We start from the raw sequence: 17,505 nt of genomic DNA, 5'->3' as shown, positions 1-17,505 counted from the left end.
AAAGTGTGAGCTAAAACTAAAAATTCTTAGAAGAACAATAACTTTTGCCCAGAGTTTTCTCCCTCTTTTTAAGCGGATACAGACATCTTGTTTCAGTTGTTCTGAACAAAATGGAAAAGACAAGGAGCTCGCTATCTCAGTCTTTTTTAAAAAAAAATTCTGACAGGTCTCTAAGAACTGCAGGAACCTCTTTTGACAAGAGGAAAGAGAATGTCAATACTAGCAGAAAACCCCATTAAATTATCTGTATCAAGGGGACATTAAAGAAGAAGTTAACTGAAAGAAGATGGGAAAGAGGAGAAGCCAGAGAAAGAAATCAATAATGAATTTACTATACAATAATCAATGAGAAAACCATATTATTGGAAGTATTTGTAATTGACTTCACTGTCTGTTGATATTTTTCATTTTTTTCTACTTACCTAGACCTTTTTGTCCAGGGTTTTTAGCAAAGTTAAAAGTAAACTGATAAAAATCTTTGAACTTTGTTGGATCCTTTAGCTCTTGTTCCAGTCTTGGCAATAGAGCTTTTAGTTTTTCTGTGGTGTCACACCTGTTCAAAATAAGTTACATTATTTGTAAATTTTTTAAGATTTCTTTTTACTTTTTTCTTTTTTTTTTTTATTTTTAAAGGTTTAGTTTCAGAGCAAAATAAAACAGTAAATATAAAAAGAGAGTATCTTTCTGAATAGCATTCTTAAAAATATTAACACTCATATCTCTTTACTAAACAATTTTAAGTGGAACATTATATATATAGACATCCATTAAGTACACAACGCCAACATAGGAGCAATGTGACAATAAAGCTACAAAACAAAATCCAAGCCAGAAGCCACAGCTGGTTTAGCAAAACCTTTTTAATCAGTTATATCAAATAATGTTGGCAGCCTTTAATAGAACAGCATGAGCACTTGATTGCTGTCCATGTCTAGAAAATCGTAATTATTCTTACAGTATCTACCCAAAGGGACAAAATAGAGCAGTGCACTTCAGAGGATATAAAAAGTTATTTCATCACAATTCCTGAATACCCTTACCTAAACAGGAAAGCTTAGAAAGAAGTCAATAACTGATGAGGTCAGTAACAACGGACTGCTAGGACCCCTGCTCAAGAAACAACCACCCCATTTATGAGAAGTTGGTCTGTTGTAGAAAGGTATTGATAAGGTGCCATTCTAAGATCAAATTAAATTATTTAGCTAGAAAAAAATACGCACAAGTAACAAACTGTAATTCTCCACCTACCTAATGCAACCTGTTTAAAAAAAAAAAAAAATAGTTTCGACACCTCTATATATTAGTAATACTGCATCTCTTCCAAGGAAGAGTTATATACAAAATATTATTTTATGGTGATAAATGCTTGACTTTATAGCTAAGCAGAGGCAATGTGGTTTAACCTCAAAGTGTATTATCCAGAACAGCTCCATAATGCAGGAAGGAAAAAAATTTGTATCAGTTACATCACAGTCAGACTAAACAACCTTTTCTAGTACCAATACTTTCATTTTTATTTCAATTTCTTATAGATATTCTGTACAAATAAAGTATCTAGTACACAGGGCATAAAAACTATGGTTTGTAAAACTGGTAAAAAGAAAAAAATTGCATTTGGTGGTGACAAAGTCAAGGGAAAGAACTGGAGGTTCTTCTCTGCTTTCCTGTTTCTTTTCTGCTTCAACACTGACTGAACTTTTTTTTTTTCTTCATACATCTCCAGTGACTTCCAGCTTCTAACAGCACATGGTCCAACTCAAAACCGTAACACAACCGTCCATATGTTTGTACACATTACATGAAGAGATCAGCATATCTGTCTCTTTTCCTTGTTGCACAGGTAGGCATCATTCTGCTTCACCCTTACTATGGTCATTGTTAAGGCTTTGCAGTAAAGTACCAATTTAAGGAAGACAGGACACTACAGGCATTTAGCACCTGTTAAGCTTGGCACCAGCCTTACCAGCTTCTTGAAGCTTCACACTTAATTCAATTAAAAATGTTTTAAACATAAACCAGGCTCAGGCCTTATGTTTTGAACTACACAGAGATGGATACTTACCCCAACTCTGTCATGCCATCAACAAATTCCTTTTTACTGAATTCACATTGAGTAGCTGCTCTGAACTTCCATGCTACAACCAGAACACTGATACTGGCTGGGTCCAGGCTTAAATCATCACAGAACTGTTGAACCCCATCAATGCCAATTTTATTTTCATCTTGTGGGTCTGCAGTTCAAAATACAGAGAGGAGAATTGTAATTATTTACAAAAAATATTTACAAATAATCATCTGCACAGCTTTGATATGATGCATAACACAGGTCTTTGTTATTTCATAAGCTTCACAAATGTCTTCACTTGAAATCTAGTTAATTTTAGAAGTACCTTGGAGATTACCTGTAAACAGATTAGTATTCTGCAAACTTCCCTAGAAATCAGTTTGCAACTTTTTCCTAAATTCATCAGCTAACGTCAATGAAATAGTTTTGTCTTCTCTCCACAACGCTCTATGAAAGATCTGAATTAACTGAGGAGATGCCTGACTACATCTAAAAACAATAAGGCTGATAAACACATCAAAACGTACAATATATTTATTGGTTAGCATGTATTAAACTTTAAAAGAAAAACACAAACAACCCAACAAAACCACACCTACCAAGTGAGACCACAGATTTTTTCCTGATAGGGATATATGATAATCCACTATAACTGTTTAAAGACCACAATTGGCTCAAACATTTTTGGTTTTTAATTACAAGTCAAGGATATCACCAAAATATTGCTCAAACAATGGCTTAGCATAAGAGTATGTAAAATTAAATAATTGGAGGGGGGAAAAAAAACCCAAACAACAACAACAAAACACCTTTAGTTTTCAAAGTTTGACAGTTTACAAACTACAAAACTGTCTTTCCCAGCTTTTGATAGGAAGACATTTCAGTATTGTAAGTTGGGCTATGTAGAGAAGTACCCCTCAAGTAAATTTAAGATTAACTCCTTAAACCAGTAAGATTTTCAATCATGCTAATTTTAAAGTCCTTATCCAATGAGTTAATTAAAAAATTCTAAAAAATCAAGTCTAAAGAAAACTTTTTTTGGGGGGGCAAATTAAGCTAAGATCTCTTCTGCTTTTCCAGCCAACACAGTGGAAGAAATGCTAAAAATGCAAAGAGGAAGTTAATTTAGCAAACAAATACTTATATCTATTCAATAAAATTACACCTATGGTATAATTCAGGGATCTTTGAGCAGGAGTAACAAGTAAACATATCTATTCTACTTATATGCTGGATCTAGTTCTAAGACATGTAAAATGCATTTCTTGTGTATTTGGGGAATAATTGAAGAACCAAAGGCAAAAAGTGCACTAGTGTTGAAATCAGTGGAAAAATTCTGATGGATTTCAACAAGGACTGTTTCATCCTTATCATGTTTCACGACATCCAGGTAATGAGGAACAAAAATGAAACTGTTGTTTTGATTGAGTTGCTGGATAAACAGGTAAGAAAACTAACACAAAGACAGCACAGAAAATGAAAGACCTCTCATCTCAGATTTCAAACATAGCACAACGTATGTAGCATTCTATAGGCCCTGTAGGACAAAGGAATTCTGTGTTGTTGCGAGGCCAATGACTCAGGTTTAAGCTACACATGAAAAAAGAAAAGGTGCTTAACCAAACCTTTTATTGTTTTCTCTCAAATCTTGTGAAGGTTTTTTTCAAGTTTATAACTTCAAGTGCTAGAAGTGCAAAAGTGTGCTGCTAACCAAAACACGAACATAAAACTGACTAGACTTTCTTTCACAAAAGCCAAGTGGTGAAGTTTGCCATTGCTAGAAAATTATGAATAATAAATAACATTTGTGGGTTTTTTTCATTTTAGATATTCTTAATAGCATTTACGAATTTGCATATATTTTTGACCCAGCAATCTCTAAGACTGACATGCAAGGAGCAAGCAGAAGATTTAGATATGTATATATATGTTATACATACATTTTTATATATATATAACAAATCAAAAAAGTGACTCTCTAGTTAAGATTTTTTTTCCCCCCAAAGGAAATGCTATAGTGTTGCTGATCTTTGTCTCTACACAATTCATTACCACATAATAATGAAATATTGAAGAATGTCTATACTTAAAATAAAACACATTATGTAAAGGGTAACAAAAAAAGGTGGAAACAATATCATAAGAACAGGATAAAATGTATACAAAGCATGCCATACACTGCAATTAGAAAAGTACATAAAATCATAATTGAGTAATTGTTAAGAGTTCATTTTTTAAAACACGAGATGTACAGATCTCAGCAGGGGTTGGTAATGGTTCCAGCCCGCTCTGCTCTAACAAACAATGCACACATTCACGTCAGATGGCCACATTTCAGAAAGCCCTGTTACCTGGGATCACGTACATTCTTATATTTACATGACTATCTTTTTCCTTTTATTTCTTCTGCTCTTTTTAACAATGCTGTAAAATAAAAATAAATGGAAAAGAAACAACTCTGCCTTTAATCCACTTCCCTGTGGTTTTCCTCTCTAAGCCTCTCTGGACAGACACATCATTTTTGCTGTAATACGTCAGCACAAAGAATAAATTAAGGATGGAGTTTCCATGACTAGTTTTTGAGTTTTCTTATTTGACTGTTTTTCATACTCCTGGCTGTAATGTCATCTGAAACACTTTTAATTTTTATATATAGAAATACAATCTTTGAACAAAATTAACTCCCCCAAATATTAGTATAATAATCATACGTATTATTTTGCCACACAAAGTGCACTGTACATATATTTAATAGCAGCCACTGGCAATACATAAAACGAGTTGCATAATAAGCGTTCGTCTCCTTTCCATCACATGTAACTGACACTATTTCCTCATGATAGGTTTAATTTCCTATTGTGAATTTACTTTGAACTCTACAGGAATATCTACAGAAGTTGTGTACTGAACACAAAGAGCATTTAAAACCGTTTTCAGTCTTATCTTGCTACTGCAAACACAGGGTAAGAAGCAAAAGCTAGCAATCTTTCCTTAAAAGTCCTCAAGAATGGCAGAGGGAAAAGCAGAAATACCACCCAAACAAAATAATTAGGAAAAAACCAAAACCCACAACAAAAAAACAAGCCTTACCTTTGTATCGGTTATACAATTGTTCTAATTTCTTCCTGTCTACTGAATTTTTCATGGATTCTTTGTAGTACAAGTCTGGGTTCTGGAAGTAGTTGTCTGTTGCCACTTCTAGTTTCCATTCATTCTGCGTTAAGCAGTATATAGCAGTCCTTTCACCAGCCTGGGTAAATGCCATAAACTGGCGGACCTTGTCCTTCTGAGACGATTTAAGCTTATGCTTTGGGATGCAAAAGAAGCAGGAAAGCCAATGAAGCTAATCCAGAAGTTTGTTTCAGCATTCTACTACTAACGCCTATCTTTAAACGGTTCTAGTTTTCTTGCTGATGACAACTTTCACTTCAGAATTACAGGAAGACAAAGCCTTGTTCTTCTGCAGTCAAAAAGACAGCATTTTCTTCTGAAAATTGAAATGACAGCATCTATATATACATTTTTAGCAGCATATATTCTGGCAGTAACAAATTTGTATTTCTGCTTTATTGCTCACATAGGCACAAGTTTTTCAGTTCTGTAACAGCAGTAAACACAAGTTTCATCATATAACAATATGGTTATCTTCTGAAAATATGCCTAGTGGTTATACAAACAAGAAATTACAAAGACACCACTTATAAATTCTCAGATTCTGTATAAGTCCTTCATACATGGAGAAAAACTGCTCAACAGTTTTCCTAATACTTTCCTATCAACAATGAACAGTGCAAAGTTTAATCATTTTAAGTGATCAGCTGAAAAAGGCAGAAGCTTTTCTCACATTTTTATGTTAGAAACCATCGCCAAGAGAAGACATAAGACAAAAAGAAAAGAGATAAAGCAGACATGTCAGGGATTTGCTGAATGTTACAATGAGGCTATGAAGTTGCTGTAAATGTGATCTAAAACTTTAACTCTGAAAAAGATGCTTATACTATTAATATGTTAAACAACAAACCTGCCTATTATAGCGGTACACAGGAACCAGTAAGATGTTTCTCTTAATGGCAGCTAATTGCAGCAACCTTATCTATTCAACATCCCTAAACTTCTGGAAAACCCAAGAGGTGGGAACAGGGATTTTATAGGGAGTAAATTTCTATTAACATAGCTCAACTTTATTCTTTACATGAAGTTGGAAGAAGAAGGAGACAGCTTAAATCAAACTCTGTTTTTTATTATATTCTGGTACTTTCTAATTTTGTTAAACCACACTTAACACATATTCTGGGCCAACAATTAAGCTGAGAAATTTGTCTAAGTTCCTCTCTACTGCTTAAATCATCAGGTATAATAGAAAATCTACTGGTCTCTTAAGTATCAGGGGGAAAAGCTGAATGCTGATGCAGAAAGCAGTAAACATAGGACCATCTTTCAGTTTACTTGTTATCTCTTGTACACATATGGATGGTGACATCTTGACTGCAGATGGTCCGGAGACAAGTAACACATCATGTAAACAAGATAAGGACTTTGGTCTTTCCTGCAAGATTTTTCGATTTTATATAAAAAGAAACATGTAAAGTTTCATTTTATACAAGAAGAAACATGTAAAGTGGGAAAAGAGCTACAAAAATAACTACAATGTATTCTGTTAAGAAAACACTAAATAACCCTTTGCAAGCTCTGCATACTCCCCCTCCCAGATTTCATTACGGCCTAACTATGAGAGTTTCTCTGCACTAAGATCTTCCTCAGTTACATGAATTTCTTTTCAGCAACCAAGTGATGATCACTTCAAAACAGAGGTCTCCGACAACAATTCCAAAGTAAAACCCATGTCCTCTTATAAGTCTACTTACGCCAGGCATTTAGGGATATTTTCTAGCTTCAAAATGAAACACTGAGTTATTTCAAGAAATCAGATAAGAAACAGATTCGACTATCCAGTCTACTACTCTGCCACATATACTGTTCATTTGTGTTTAACGCCCTGCGTAGCAGGCAGGGGTGCCTACACACTCTCTACAGGACAGGCGGGAAGGTCTGGAAGTCCTGTTTCTAGCATGACTTCATGCTAACTGAAACACGGGAAGTTCCATCTCAATATGGGAAAAAACTTCTTTACTTTGAGGGTGGCAGAGCACTGGAACAGGCTGCCCAGGGGGGTTGTGAAGTCTCCTTCTCTGGAGATATTCAAGACCCGCCTGGACACGACCCTGCGCAACATGCTCTAGGGGAACCTGCTTTGGCAGGGGGTTGGACTAGATGATCTCCAGAGTTCCCCTCCCACCCCAGCCATCCTGTGATCCTGTAACGGAACCCAAACAAGGAGGCGTACTTCACTCCAAGACACGACTAAGTCCCGTTTCAGGAGCCCTCTCAAAACGGTAATGACATCCGACCGCCAGCCCCGAGGACAAGCGGAGAAAGAAGCCGCAGGCCGCGGCGGAGGCGCCGTGCGAACCCTTCCCGCACCGCTCCGGCTGCCCCCCGCCGCCTCCTCGCTCCCCTGCGCACCCTCCCCTCGGCCCCCGCCCCGGGGAGCCAATTCGCACCGCACCTTTCCCACCGCCTCCGGCTGCCGCCGCTGCACCTGCCGCGTCCCGGGGCGGGGAGGAGAGGGGGAAAGCCGGCGGGAGGGAGCCGCCCGGTGCCGGAAGGCGGGGCAGCGGGAGCCAGGGACACGGGGCTCCGGCAACCTGCCCCGCCAGCCCCAAGCCCAAAAAAGGGAAAGGTACGCGCCGCGCCGGCTGCCGGGACAGTGCTCGAAATACCCGCGGCGCCGCCCGCCCCTCCCTTCCCGTCCCCCCCCGCCCCCGGTGACCTTCCCCGCTCCCGGCGGAGGCGGGAGGGCGACTCCGCATAGTGTGTGTGTCCCCCCCCTTGCGCCGCTCGTCCCTCCTCGCCCCTGGCCCGTACAGGCCCTCCCGCCTGGCGCTGTCCTCCCCGGGGCAGGGGAGCGGGAGCCGGCGCTGAGGGAGGGGAGCAGCGGGAAAGCGCGGAGTGTGTTGGGGGACGCTCAGCTCGCCGGCCCGGGTGGTTGGGGGTTGTTTGGGGCTCCCCCCTCTCCAGTTTCTCCGCCTGCCTCCCTCCCCCACGCTCCCACAACCTACCATTTTATCACCGGCGCCTGGACCAACTTCACCGCCCGGCGCCGCCTCCCGCGCAGGCGCGCACCGGCCCGCACCCACGGCCTATCGCCGGCCGCCCGGTGAGGGACCAGGCGCAAAGGCGGAGCGCGGGGCCGAGGCGCGGGCCGGCGGAGCCCGCGGGCTTCCCTGCACCGCCGCTGGCGGGGAGTGGGGCGCGCCAGGGAGCGGCCGGGATGGCGGGGGGGGGGGTGAGTCTGTGGGGCGGGGGTGGAATCCACTGTTACGCTTCCCATGACGCGCCGCGCGGAGGCGCTCGGACTACAGGTCCCGCCTGACTCTGCGCTTAAAGGCGCCGCACCGGAGCTTAGTGACCGGTGCACGGTGAGGGGGAGGCAGAGGCCGTCGGCAAGGACGGAGCTCCCCGGAGCCTTCCGTCGGCGGCCGCCGCCCCCTGACCTCCGCGCTCGCCGCGTTGCGATCCCTTCCTTCCCGCGCTCCCCTGGCCGCTGCTGGCCTCCCTCCCTCCCTCCCAGCCGCGGGTGAGCGGGGCGGAGGGAGGATGCAGCGCCCGGGTCCGGCCGCTGTCGCAGTCTCCCCTCTGAGGTGGGCGCTGGGCGGTTGCTGGTGGGGTGGGTCGGGGCTGCGAGGAGGGAGCGGCGGGTTTGGTCCGAGTGCCGTGGGGCCGGCCGGGCGGCCGTCTCCCTCCCTCCCTTCCTCCGCCGCCATGAGGGGGCGGGAAAGGGGCAGGTCGCACCCGTGCTCTCCTGATCTTTCTGTGCTCCCTCCCTTCTTCCCTCCCGGCCTTGCCCAGGGAGAGGTACCGGCAGGCGCCGCCCAGCAGCGGGCCCGCGGAGAGGGGAGGCGGCGCAGGGAGCTGCCCTCCGGCGCGGCCATCGCTCTCAGGTGGGTGCGTGTCGGGGCGGAGGCGCCCGGGGAGTGCGGCAGCGGCCGGCGGCGCCGCCTCGGCTGCCGTGCGGGTCCTGAGAAGGAGCTTGGGTTGAGCAAAGCGGTGGGTGGCAGCAAACGGGCAGGTGCGGAAGGACCCGCAAGCGTTTTGGAAGAGAGGATCAGGGCCTGCGTGGGAGGCAGGGTCTGATACCGGCTTGATGAAATCCGGTGCTACGGTACCGTGTTCGGGAAGTAAAAATCGGGAAGATGAGCAGCAATCCATCAGAAAACAAACAGTGCTGAAAAAGGACTCCAAACGACAGGAGTTCCCTCTAATTTGATAATTTCTGCTGCACGGAGAGGAGTGTCTTTTTTTTTTTTTCTTCTTTTCTCTTTATGTGCACTCTGAACACATCGTATATTCTTATATGTGAGGTGATTATTGCCTTAAGAGCACTGCCCCAGGTGATACTTTTCTAAATAGCTTTTGTTAGCCAGGTAAAAAACACTGTTACTGAAACAAAACTGCACCGTGTCTGAACCACGGTGGTAAGTTTACTAAGTGCAACAATGGGCAAACTTACTAGTATAAATTTCTGCTCAGAATTTGGTTACGTGGTTTGACATACCACGTAGGATGTGCAGCAGAGTGTTTTACTCACCTCCCTGGTGAACAGAAGCGTGAATATACACTTGGTGTTTTCTTCTCCCTCTTTCTTGCAGGAATAGGTTGTAATATATTCAGTGAAATCTCCCCGCAAACGTGTTAAACAGGAAGAGTATTACTTTGTATACATGAAGAAATATTTCCTTAAATATCACTCTAGAATTTTGCCAGGTGGTGAGGATTGTTATTTTTTCCCGATCTCTTAAAAATAGTAAACCCTATAACTTTATCAAAATTCTGAAATATTTCTACTTTATTATTTTATTGAAATTAGAGTGGTGTAGACATGCTTTTGCCACTTTAATTACACTTTCAGTTCTTATCTGTAAATGTTTTAGCTGTTCATGTTGTTAACCCCTAGCCCGTAGTCAGCTATGGATAGCTGAATACTTTGGCTTGTATTTCATGCATTGAAAAGAAATAAACCAACCCACCTCAGTTCAGTTCTGTCTGAAACAGAGATGGGAGGGCATCTTATAAACCAAGGTAGTGCATGGCTGTGCCTGCCATCTTCCCTTCCCGTTCTATATATTGATGATGTCTGGCTTGGATACTTGTGACTGTGACTGCTACTGCATGACGGGAAAAGAAGATTCTCTCTTAGGCAGACTGCTTCCACATGACTATGTCCATATATTGGTTCCTGTTTAAGGCTGTTGGCTCAGAGATCAAGATTCCGGCTAAAGTTTTAGGCAAATACCTGCTCTATTGATGATCTACTCAAATGTAGTTGTGTGTTGTGCATTTTAGAATGCCGTGCTTCAGTGATGAATGTATGTTTTGTGCATCCATTTATACATTGTTATGTATAGCTTTGTGGTCTGAGGGGTTTTTTATGGGTTTCTCTGTGTGTTATTTTTTTCTTTTTTAAAGAAAATGTAACTTTGTTATTTTACAATAATGTCAGTATTTTCCTGTAGGACCTAGGGGAAGGAAATCGGTTCTTTTGAAATTTTATCCTGCTTGGTGTTAAAAGCAAATATAGCAGCTTAAATATAGATCTTCAAGTAGCTTCTGGGAAATGAACTTATGAATGAATTGATTTTCCTTTTAGTACTCTTATAACTTTATTTTAAAATCATGAGGATCAATATTTAGCTTTGAAGTAAAATGCCTCGAGACCATGCAGCCTTTCAGATGAAGGTCTTTGATCCAAATTAGTAGCGCTCAGAAGTCCAGGAAGTTTTGCTGCTATTTCTTTACTGTAGAAATGTTTCATTCACAACTATGATTTATAATGTAATCTGTTTCAGTTAAGCTTTTTTCATTATGTTTTGTATCATTCAGTGTGTTAATGCTTCTGAGGCTGTATAAATAACATAATTATGATACAATTTTTTAAGAGAGGTTTGAAAAAATACAAGAAGTTTACTGATAGATAAGAACGAGTTCTGGTGCTAGGTTGAAGTACAGCCTATGGCATCGTGGCTTAATATTTTTAATGGCTTTTCTCTCATCTAAGCAGCAGCACAGATGACAACCACGTGATATGACTAAGCTTTCCCTTCAGCGTTTTAAAAACAATATGATCTCTAGAAAATAGTCAAGGTGAAAACAAAAATCTATCAATAACCTTGGGCTGTTTCTTGGTTTTGATAACTGTTGACTGAAGGAGGCCGTATACATTCTGTTAAAGATCATAGTGTAGGATGCAGTCTTAGGTTTGTTTTCTACATTTGTTTGACCTAATGGTCCGGCATTATAACATTTGATAACTGATTGGTTATCTTGCAGCATGGTATGCGTACTGGAGATGCAGAAAGCATGTAGCAGAAAGCTTTGAGCAGTTGTGGATTATCAGCTTCTCCCAACAGCAATAAAAAGTGAAGAATGAAGGCGACTGGATTTATTTCCCTATGGACGTTGGTTTCACTGCCTTGTGGCCAGTTAGCAAATCCTGCAGAACATGAAGATGTAGTAAAGCATGCAATAAAGCTGCACCGTGGGAAAGGAGCTGTTATCACTCAGAGAAAGCAGTGGGTGTTGGAGAGCTGCAGAAAACTATCTGGTCTTCTTCGCCAAAAGAATGTTGTTCTCAACAAACTAAAAAATGCTATAAGAGCAGTTGAGAAGGATGCAGGACTGTCAGATGAAGAGAAGCTTTTTCAGGTGCATACGTTTGAAATTTTCCAAAAGGAGCTAAATGAAAGTGAAAACTCAGTCTTTCAAGCAATCCATGGCCTCCAGAGAGCTCTACAGGGTGATTACAAAGATGTTGTAAATATGAAAGAAAGCAGTAGACAGAGACTGGAAGCCTTGAGAGAAGCTGCAATTAAGGTTAGTTCCCCCATGTTTATTACTAGAGTATTAATATTTTAGTTGTGATTTTAATTTTATTATGGCACGGTTTCAATCTTTTAATAAAAAAGTGGATCTACATGAAACTTGCAATGTTTTACTGTTTAAAATGGATTTTGAATGAAGTATTTGTTCTCATTAGTAAAATTAGAAGTAATTCTGGTGTAGAGCTTAAAACTTACCAGCAGTCAGTAGTTCTTATTTCAAAACAAAGCTAAGCATAATCATAAGACCTGTGGCAAATATTATGTTAAAGGGAGAGGAATACAAGCAGTGAGTCAGTGCACGTAGCACAGTTGTACTAGATAAACCAGTGGGATTATCAGAGTGGAAATAATGCCATAAATTGGCAAAATACTGTTTTTTCCACTTCAAATGAGAATTGCGCAACCAAAATCTACAATTTAAACAGAATGACTTCTTGCCTCTTATTTCCTTATTCATATAGATGTGGGTAAAATGGACATGCAAAACATGAGATGACTAGATTTTTAATCTCAGCGTAGCACTCCTAGCCTAAGAAGTGTAGGTTTGAAAAACAGTACTTCCAAGAAAGGGTGGGCTGAGATAACTTTACCAAGAGAAGCACAGATGAGTAACAGCTGAGCACAAGTACTTCATGGAAAGTTTGAGTTCCCACGTCAGTGCAGACCTCTTAGGGCGTGCACAATCTGCCACTGTCTGCTGGACTTGGTAGTGCTCAGACTGTGTACTGAAAGTCTCCCATTGAGAGAAAATGTCGTTTAATTGATTTGGTATTTAAATTGCTCTTTTCTTCTACCGCTCAACCACTGGAGGAATAAATTAAGAATTTTCTTTGTTTTCTGACTTCTAAAATAAGAGGCTGCCCTTGTGCAAGGGAGCAAGAGAAGGAAAAAAAATGTAACTGGGATATCGCATCTGAGCTGGGAGAATCTCTAAATGGCATTTGTGTGAGAGATGTGCAGATCTTAACAGGTGAAAATGGCAAGAGATTGTGTGCAAGAAAGGTGTGCAGTGAACTGTGGCAGGAAAGGCTGGTGGAAGTAGAGTTAGGATGCAGATTTGCGAGACTGGAGTGGTCTGTGGAGTGAAAACAAAGACTGAATTATGACAAATTCGGATAGGGAGTAGCTTGGATCTAGGTGTGTTCCAATGAAGTGCTCAGTATGACTTTGATATTGGTGCTTAATGGTAGTGCCAGCCTCTGCTGCATAGAAATGGTAGCAATTGTCATGAAAATTGCTTGATTTTCCGACTGTTTTTTTTCCACGAGGCTCTTAAAATAGCAGCAGTGAAGCTGTCCAGAATCTTCTTTCCCATTTACCTAATTCTTGGCAACGTTACTGTAAAATACTGAGGTAATCTACCCTTGAACCTGAGAATGGCGCTTCTTCATTTTTCTCATAAAAGGAGGCCTGTGTGTATAACGATGTGTTTTAGATTTGTGTCTTGTCAAAACTTTACTTCTGCGGAGGTGGATTGTGTAGGCTTTTTTTGTATTATCATATCAAAGTATTTACTTGAACGAGCAGTCTTTTACACCCTTCCTTCTTATGTCATGCACATGATTATTTGAACAGAATATTTGTTGTTCTAACCTTCCAATTGTTATATAAAGTGAAACAAAGGATAGTGGGGAAATGCATGGCAAAAAGATGAAAATTACATGGGATACATTTTTTTTGACTTTTTCTTACTTCAGAAGACATGCATTAGGTCAAATTTTGTTCCAGTTTCATTTTACTGTGATGATTACTTTGTTGGTGTACTCATAAGACCTCCTTTCCATTTTTTTAAACAGTGATTGAATGGAAAATACAAATGACTGTAGAGGGTGCAGGACTCTTCATTTTATTTCTGTTGAGTTGAAGTATTTGAAAGTCTTCGGTGTTGGGATATCCATGTCTGATGCATTTCTTGCTGTTTCTGCTGCTGGGAAAAGGTATAGCGGAATCATTGATGATGGGGGGGAGAAGGAAAAAGTGCTGAAGATTGGTTCCTGCCTGGAGCAAGGAAGGCAGCAGCTGTGTAGATGTTCAGGAAAAAGCAAAAAATCTTGCCTGCTTTTTATCAGCTTCTAATTTCTCCTGTGCCTACTACTCAGACATTGATGGAAAAAATAACTCACAAGTAGTGCAAAGATGTGTCTCTTCTAAATGTCCTTTTTTCATCCCTAATTAAACAGAAGAGAGCAACAGCAACACTGCGTTCTTAACCAGTATCGCCCCAAAGTCTTGCTTAATCTCACTTCATTTTGCTCATTTGTTTCTCGGTGTTCCAGTCTCCTGTTTAGTGCACAATCCGTATCTGCATCACCTTGCTTAAAAGATTGTTTGGTATGTACCTTGTGATCAGATGTCTCCAATCCCAGCATGAGTTGCAGAACAGTGTGTGTACTGTGATGCACTTCTGCTTGACATGTAGCAGGCTGCTTATGCTTTTCGTGGACACCATTCTCTGTGATTGTCCCACTCTGCCGCTGTGACACTGGTCTGTAGGTGAAAATGGAGATGCCACTTCAATAGGCTACAAAAACCTTTGTCTTCATTAATTAAAGGAATTTACAGTTGAACTCAGATTTTTCAAAGCTCTTCTACCTTGATATTCAGAGAAAGTTAACTTCTTGCAAATTAGAGCCTTATTTATTTGCTGAAGTTTACAGCTAACTGTTCAGCCAGTTTGTCTCAGCCAACAGAAAGGACTGATCAGCTCCCTCCACCCAAAACCTGTTCCATTTTGGAGGGGAAAGAATGTAACCCTTATCAATTCCATCTCCTGTTCTAAGTTGTTGCTGACTGAGGAAAGAATCTGCAGCTGGTACAGGGGCTGTTTCGTACATCTTTCAAGCAATGTCTGCTAGCAGAGAACAACAGATAGGAAATGTTTTTCCTTGAGGCTGTATGAAAGTGACTCTGTCTGTTGCTTATGTGTTGCATAAGAACTAAAGCAGTTGACATTGGGCCAAACATATTAATAGTTACATTTTTCCAAACTCCTGTTATTTTGGGAACTGGGTGATTTTCATCATGGCAGTGTAACTATGATAATTCTAAACACCAGCAGGCAAGAGCCAGCAATTGTGTCATTTCATCACAACCAGGAGTATTCTGACTGTCAGGATTTTTAGAAGGGTTAAGCTGCAGTTACAGGCTGTACTGAACATACTCTTGTCTTGGCATCAGGGAATTGATGAAATTATATACATGTTCTTGCAGGTTTCAAGGGGAAAAAAGTCCATCTGCAAACGTGTGTGGAGGAGGGGACACTCCAGTTATTTAAACATGGGAGTTTAGGGCCATTTTAGATGCCCAGGTTGTCTAAGGTTATCTCTGTGTGGTGGGCAGATAAAACGTACAAGCTAAGGGAGACCTATGTTCTTCTATCCGATTTTGACCTGGGTATGGCAGGGCATCTAAAATGGAGCTGGAAACTTGTGTTTTCTGAGAATTCAGTCTGACTGAGAGATTACTTGTATTTTTTGCCTAGTCTGTTTTTTCCCTTTGTGATAATATTGTCTCTGTTAAAGAACAGATGTAGGGTCTCTCTCATCTTAATATTCTGAGCATCCTGAATCTAACTGAAAGGAAGAAGCCTGCCATTGCTTATGTTTCCTCATTCATAGTTGTTCTCTCTCTCAACCAGTGTATCTTTAAAGAATGTAGGCATGTAAAGTGCAGCATCTTTTTTCCTCAAAAAACTCAAATTATACTCTGTCAATACACAAAGTATTATGTTTGGTTATTGTCTTGGTAACCATGTAGAAGGCACAGTGTTAAGTCCAGTCTTGATTGGTAAATAAAACTTCTTTGGTTCTCTTTGAACCTGAAACATCATAACTTTATCAGGGAAGCTACTGAAATATTTTTATACCATATCAAACCACATCTTTCTCTTGTCTTACTTCTGAAGTCTAGAAATGGATTTCAGAAGTCATTAGTGCAAATTCATAAGAGGCCCAAACTGAAAGGATGGACAAAGTCAAGTATTCTGATAGGAAAAATGCTTCTCAGGAAACATAAACAGGAACGTCAGCTAGAGTGCTTCACTGCTCATCTGTACTCTCTCCCAACTGCTTTTATTTTTTTGTAGCTGTTTCCACAGTTATTGTAACTTTTGAAAACCATAAACAGATCTCTTCCCATGTTTATAAAATGACTTATAAAATTGAGATTAATTGTGTTTTTCTTCCAGTTTGTTTGCTGTAGCTAGTAAAGCTATGCTTTCAAGTTTATTATGCTTCCCTGCTTAAAGCACTGAGCTCTAAACTTTACTTGGCTCTGAAATGTTTTCTAGAGTTCCTCAAAGTAATTCCTTTCTTGGCTTTTCTTGATCCTGACTTGGGGCAGCTCTACTGTTTAATGGATTAGAAAAGGCAATTGGTGGATATTTTGTTTGTTTGCTTGTTTTGTTGTTTTTCTTGCCTGCTTACCCCAGCGAAAATTGGCACAAGGGAAAGCAATCTTCAAATACCATTATAAAGTCTGTAACGGTTTTGCAATTTCACTCATAAGAGGTTTTGTGTCAAAAGAAGCGTGCATTTATGTCAAATATTTTCCTGCTCAAAGGCCTGGCCAGCACTTTATCTGTGTGTTGTAAAATTCAACAGGAAGAAATGGAATATGTCGAATTACTAGCAGCAGAAAAACATCAGGTTGAAGCCCTTAAGAACATGCAGCATCAAAACAAAAGCCTGTCAATGCTTGATGAAATTCTGGAAGATGTCAGGAAGGCAGCTGATAGATTGGAAGAGGAAATAGAAGAGCATGCCTTTGATGACAACAAATCTGTAAGTGATGTTTTAGACTCAGTCTTTTCATTGGTGTGCATTTATTTTTTTAGTTGATATTTGCACTGTAGGGGTGTTTCTTTTGTGTTAAATAATTGTTAGGATTTTAGTGACTATTTAAAAAAAAACAAGGCAAAACTTTTGGCTCTACATTTGTTTTCGCTACCCTTTCAACAGCAGAAATTATTTATTGGTAGAATGATTGCTTCCTAGGAGGGCGCAAACAAGAATAATTACTTTTTTTTGCTGGTGATTTCTGTGGTTTTGATTTGAAAGTCCTCCCTGCAGCTGCTACTTTGACAGTGGCAAGTGTAGTCCATCTTGCTGATACAGCCCACAAGAGTCATGACATCTCGGTGGTGGTGGTGGGGACTGTGATATTTAGACTTTGCAGGATATGCATTTACCATGTTCAGCGTAGTCTCCACTTTTTTCTCTTTCATTTTGTTGAGAAAGTTACGGGAAAACAAGAATCCTTGCAGTTAGTTTTCACAGTCTGGGAAAAGATATATTGTTCAAGGTAAGGACTTGAAATGTGTTTGTGGTGTTGCTTTCTTCCACTTCTGACTTCCTTTGCTTTTCCTACCTTGGCCTATTTGCATTGTTCGTTGTTTCTATGTTGCATGATAGACAGCATCCCTCAGGCAGGGCTGTGTGTATTTGGAGCTGGGAGTACGTCAGTTTATTCTAGTGTCCCGTTGTGCCGCCCTTGGAGGCTGAC

The 17,505-nt window shown here is 40.7% G+C and overlaps 2 protein-coding genes across 8 annotated transcripts in view; one reads left to right on the top strand and one right to left on the bottom strand.

Moving 5' to 3' along the window:
• DCUN1D2 (defective in cullin neddylation 1 domain containing 2) overlaps positions 1 to 8,382 on the bottom strand; it is a 29,180-nt gene extending 20,798 nt beyond the window's left edge. Inside the window, exons 1-4 of one of the 4 annotated variants that reach the window (XM_068417801.1) lie at positions 8,185 to 8,382; positions 5,156 to 5,372; positions 2,063 to 2,231; positions 423 to 553 (exon numbers count right to left, since the gene is read on the bottom strand). In XM_068417801.1, coding sequence (XP_068273902.1) covers positions 423 to 553; positions 2,063 to 2,231; positions 5,156 to 5,372; positions 8,185 to 8,187 — 520 coding nt within the window. In that variant the 5' untranslated portion in view covers positions 8,188 to 8,382. Of the gene's footprint in view, positions 1 to 422; positions 554 to 2,062; positions 2,232 to 5,155; positions 5,553 to 7,631; positions 7,706 to 8,184 lie in introns of those variants that run through there. The other 3 variants (XM_068417809.1, XM_068417817.1, XM_068417828.1) reach the window with 3 other exon arrangements.
• A 597-nt stretch (positions 8,383 to 8,979) lies between these two features.
• Positions 8,980 to 17,505, top strand: part of TMCO3 (transmembrane and coiled-coil domains 3) — a 36,543-nt gene continuing 28,017 nt past the window's right edge. For all 4 annotated transcript variants that reach the window (XM_068424341.1, XM_068424332.1, XM_068424346.1 and 1 more), the window contains exons 1-3: positions 8,980 to 9,066; positions 11,453 to 11,995; positions 16,605 to 16,784. In XM_068424341.1, the coding sequence (XP_068280442.1) occupies positions 11,549 to 11,995; positions 16,605 to 16,784 (627 nt within the window). In that variant the 5' untranslated portion in view covers positions 8,980 to 9,066; positions 11,453 to 11,548. The remainder of the gene's footprint in view (positions 9,067 to 11,452; positions 11,996 to 16,604; positions 16,785 to 17,505) is intronic.

This window comes from Nyctibius grandis, chromosome 2 (assembly GCF_013368605.1).
Source record: "Nyctibius grandis isolate bNycGra1 chromosome 2, bNycGra1.pri, whole genome shotgun sequence".
In the NCBI taxonomy this organism is placed as follows: Eukaryota; Metazoa; Chordata; class Aves; order Nyctibiiformes; family Nyctibiidae; genus Nyctibius; species Nyctibius grandis.
This window is presented reverse-complemented; position numbering and strand designations above follow the sequence as displayed.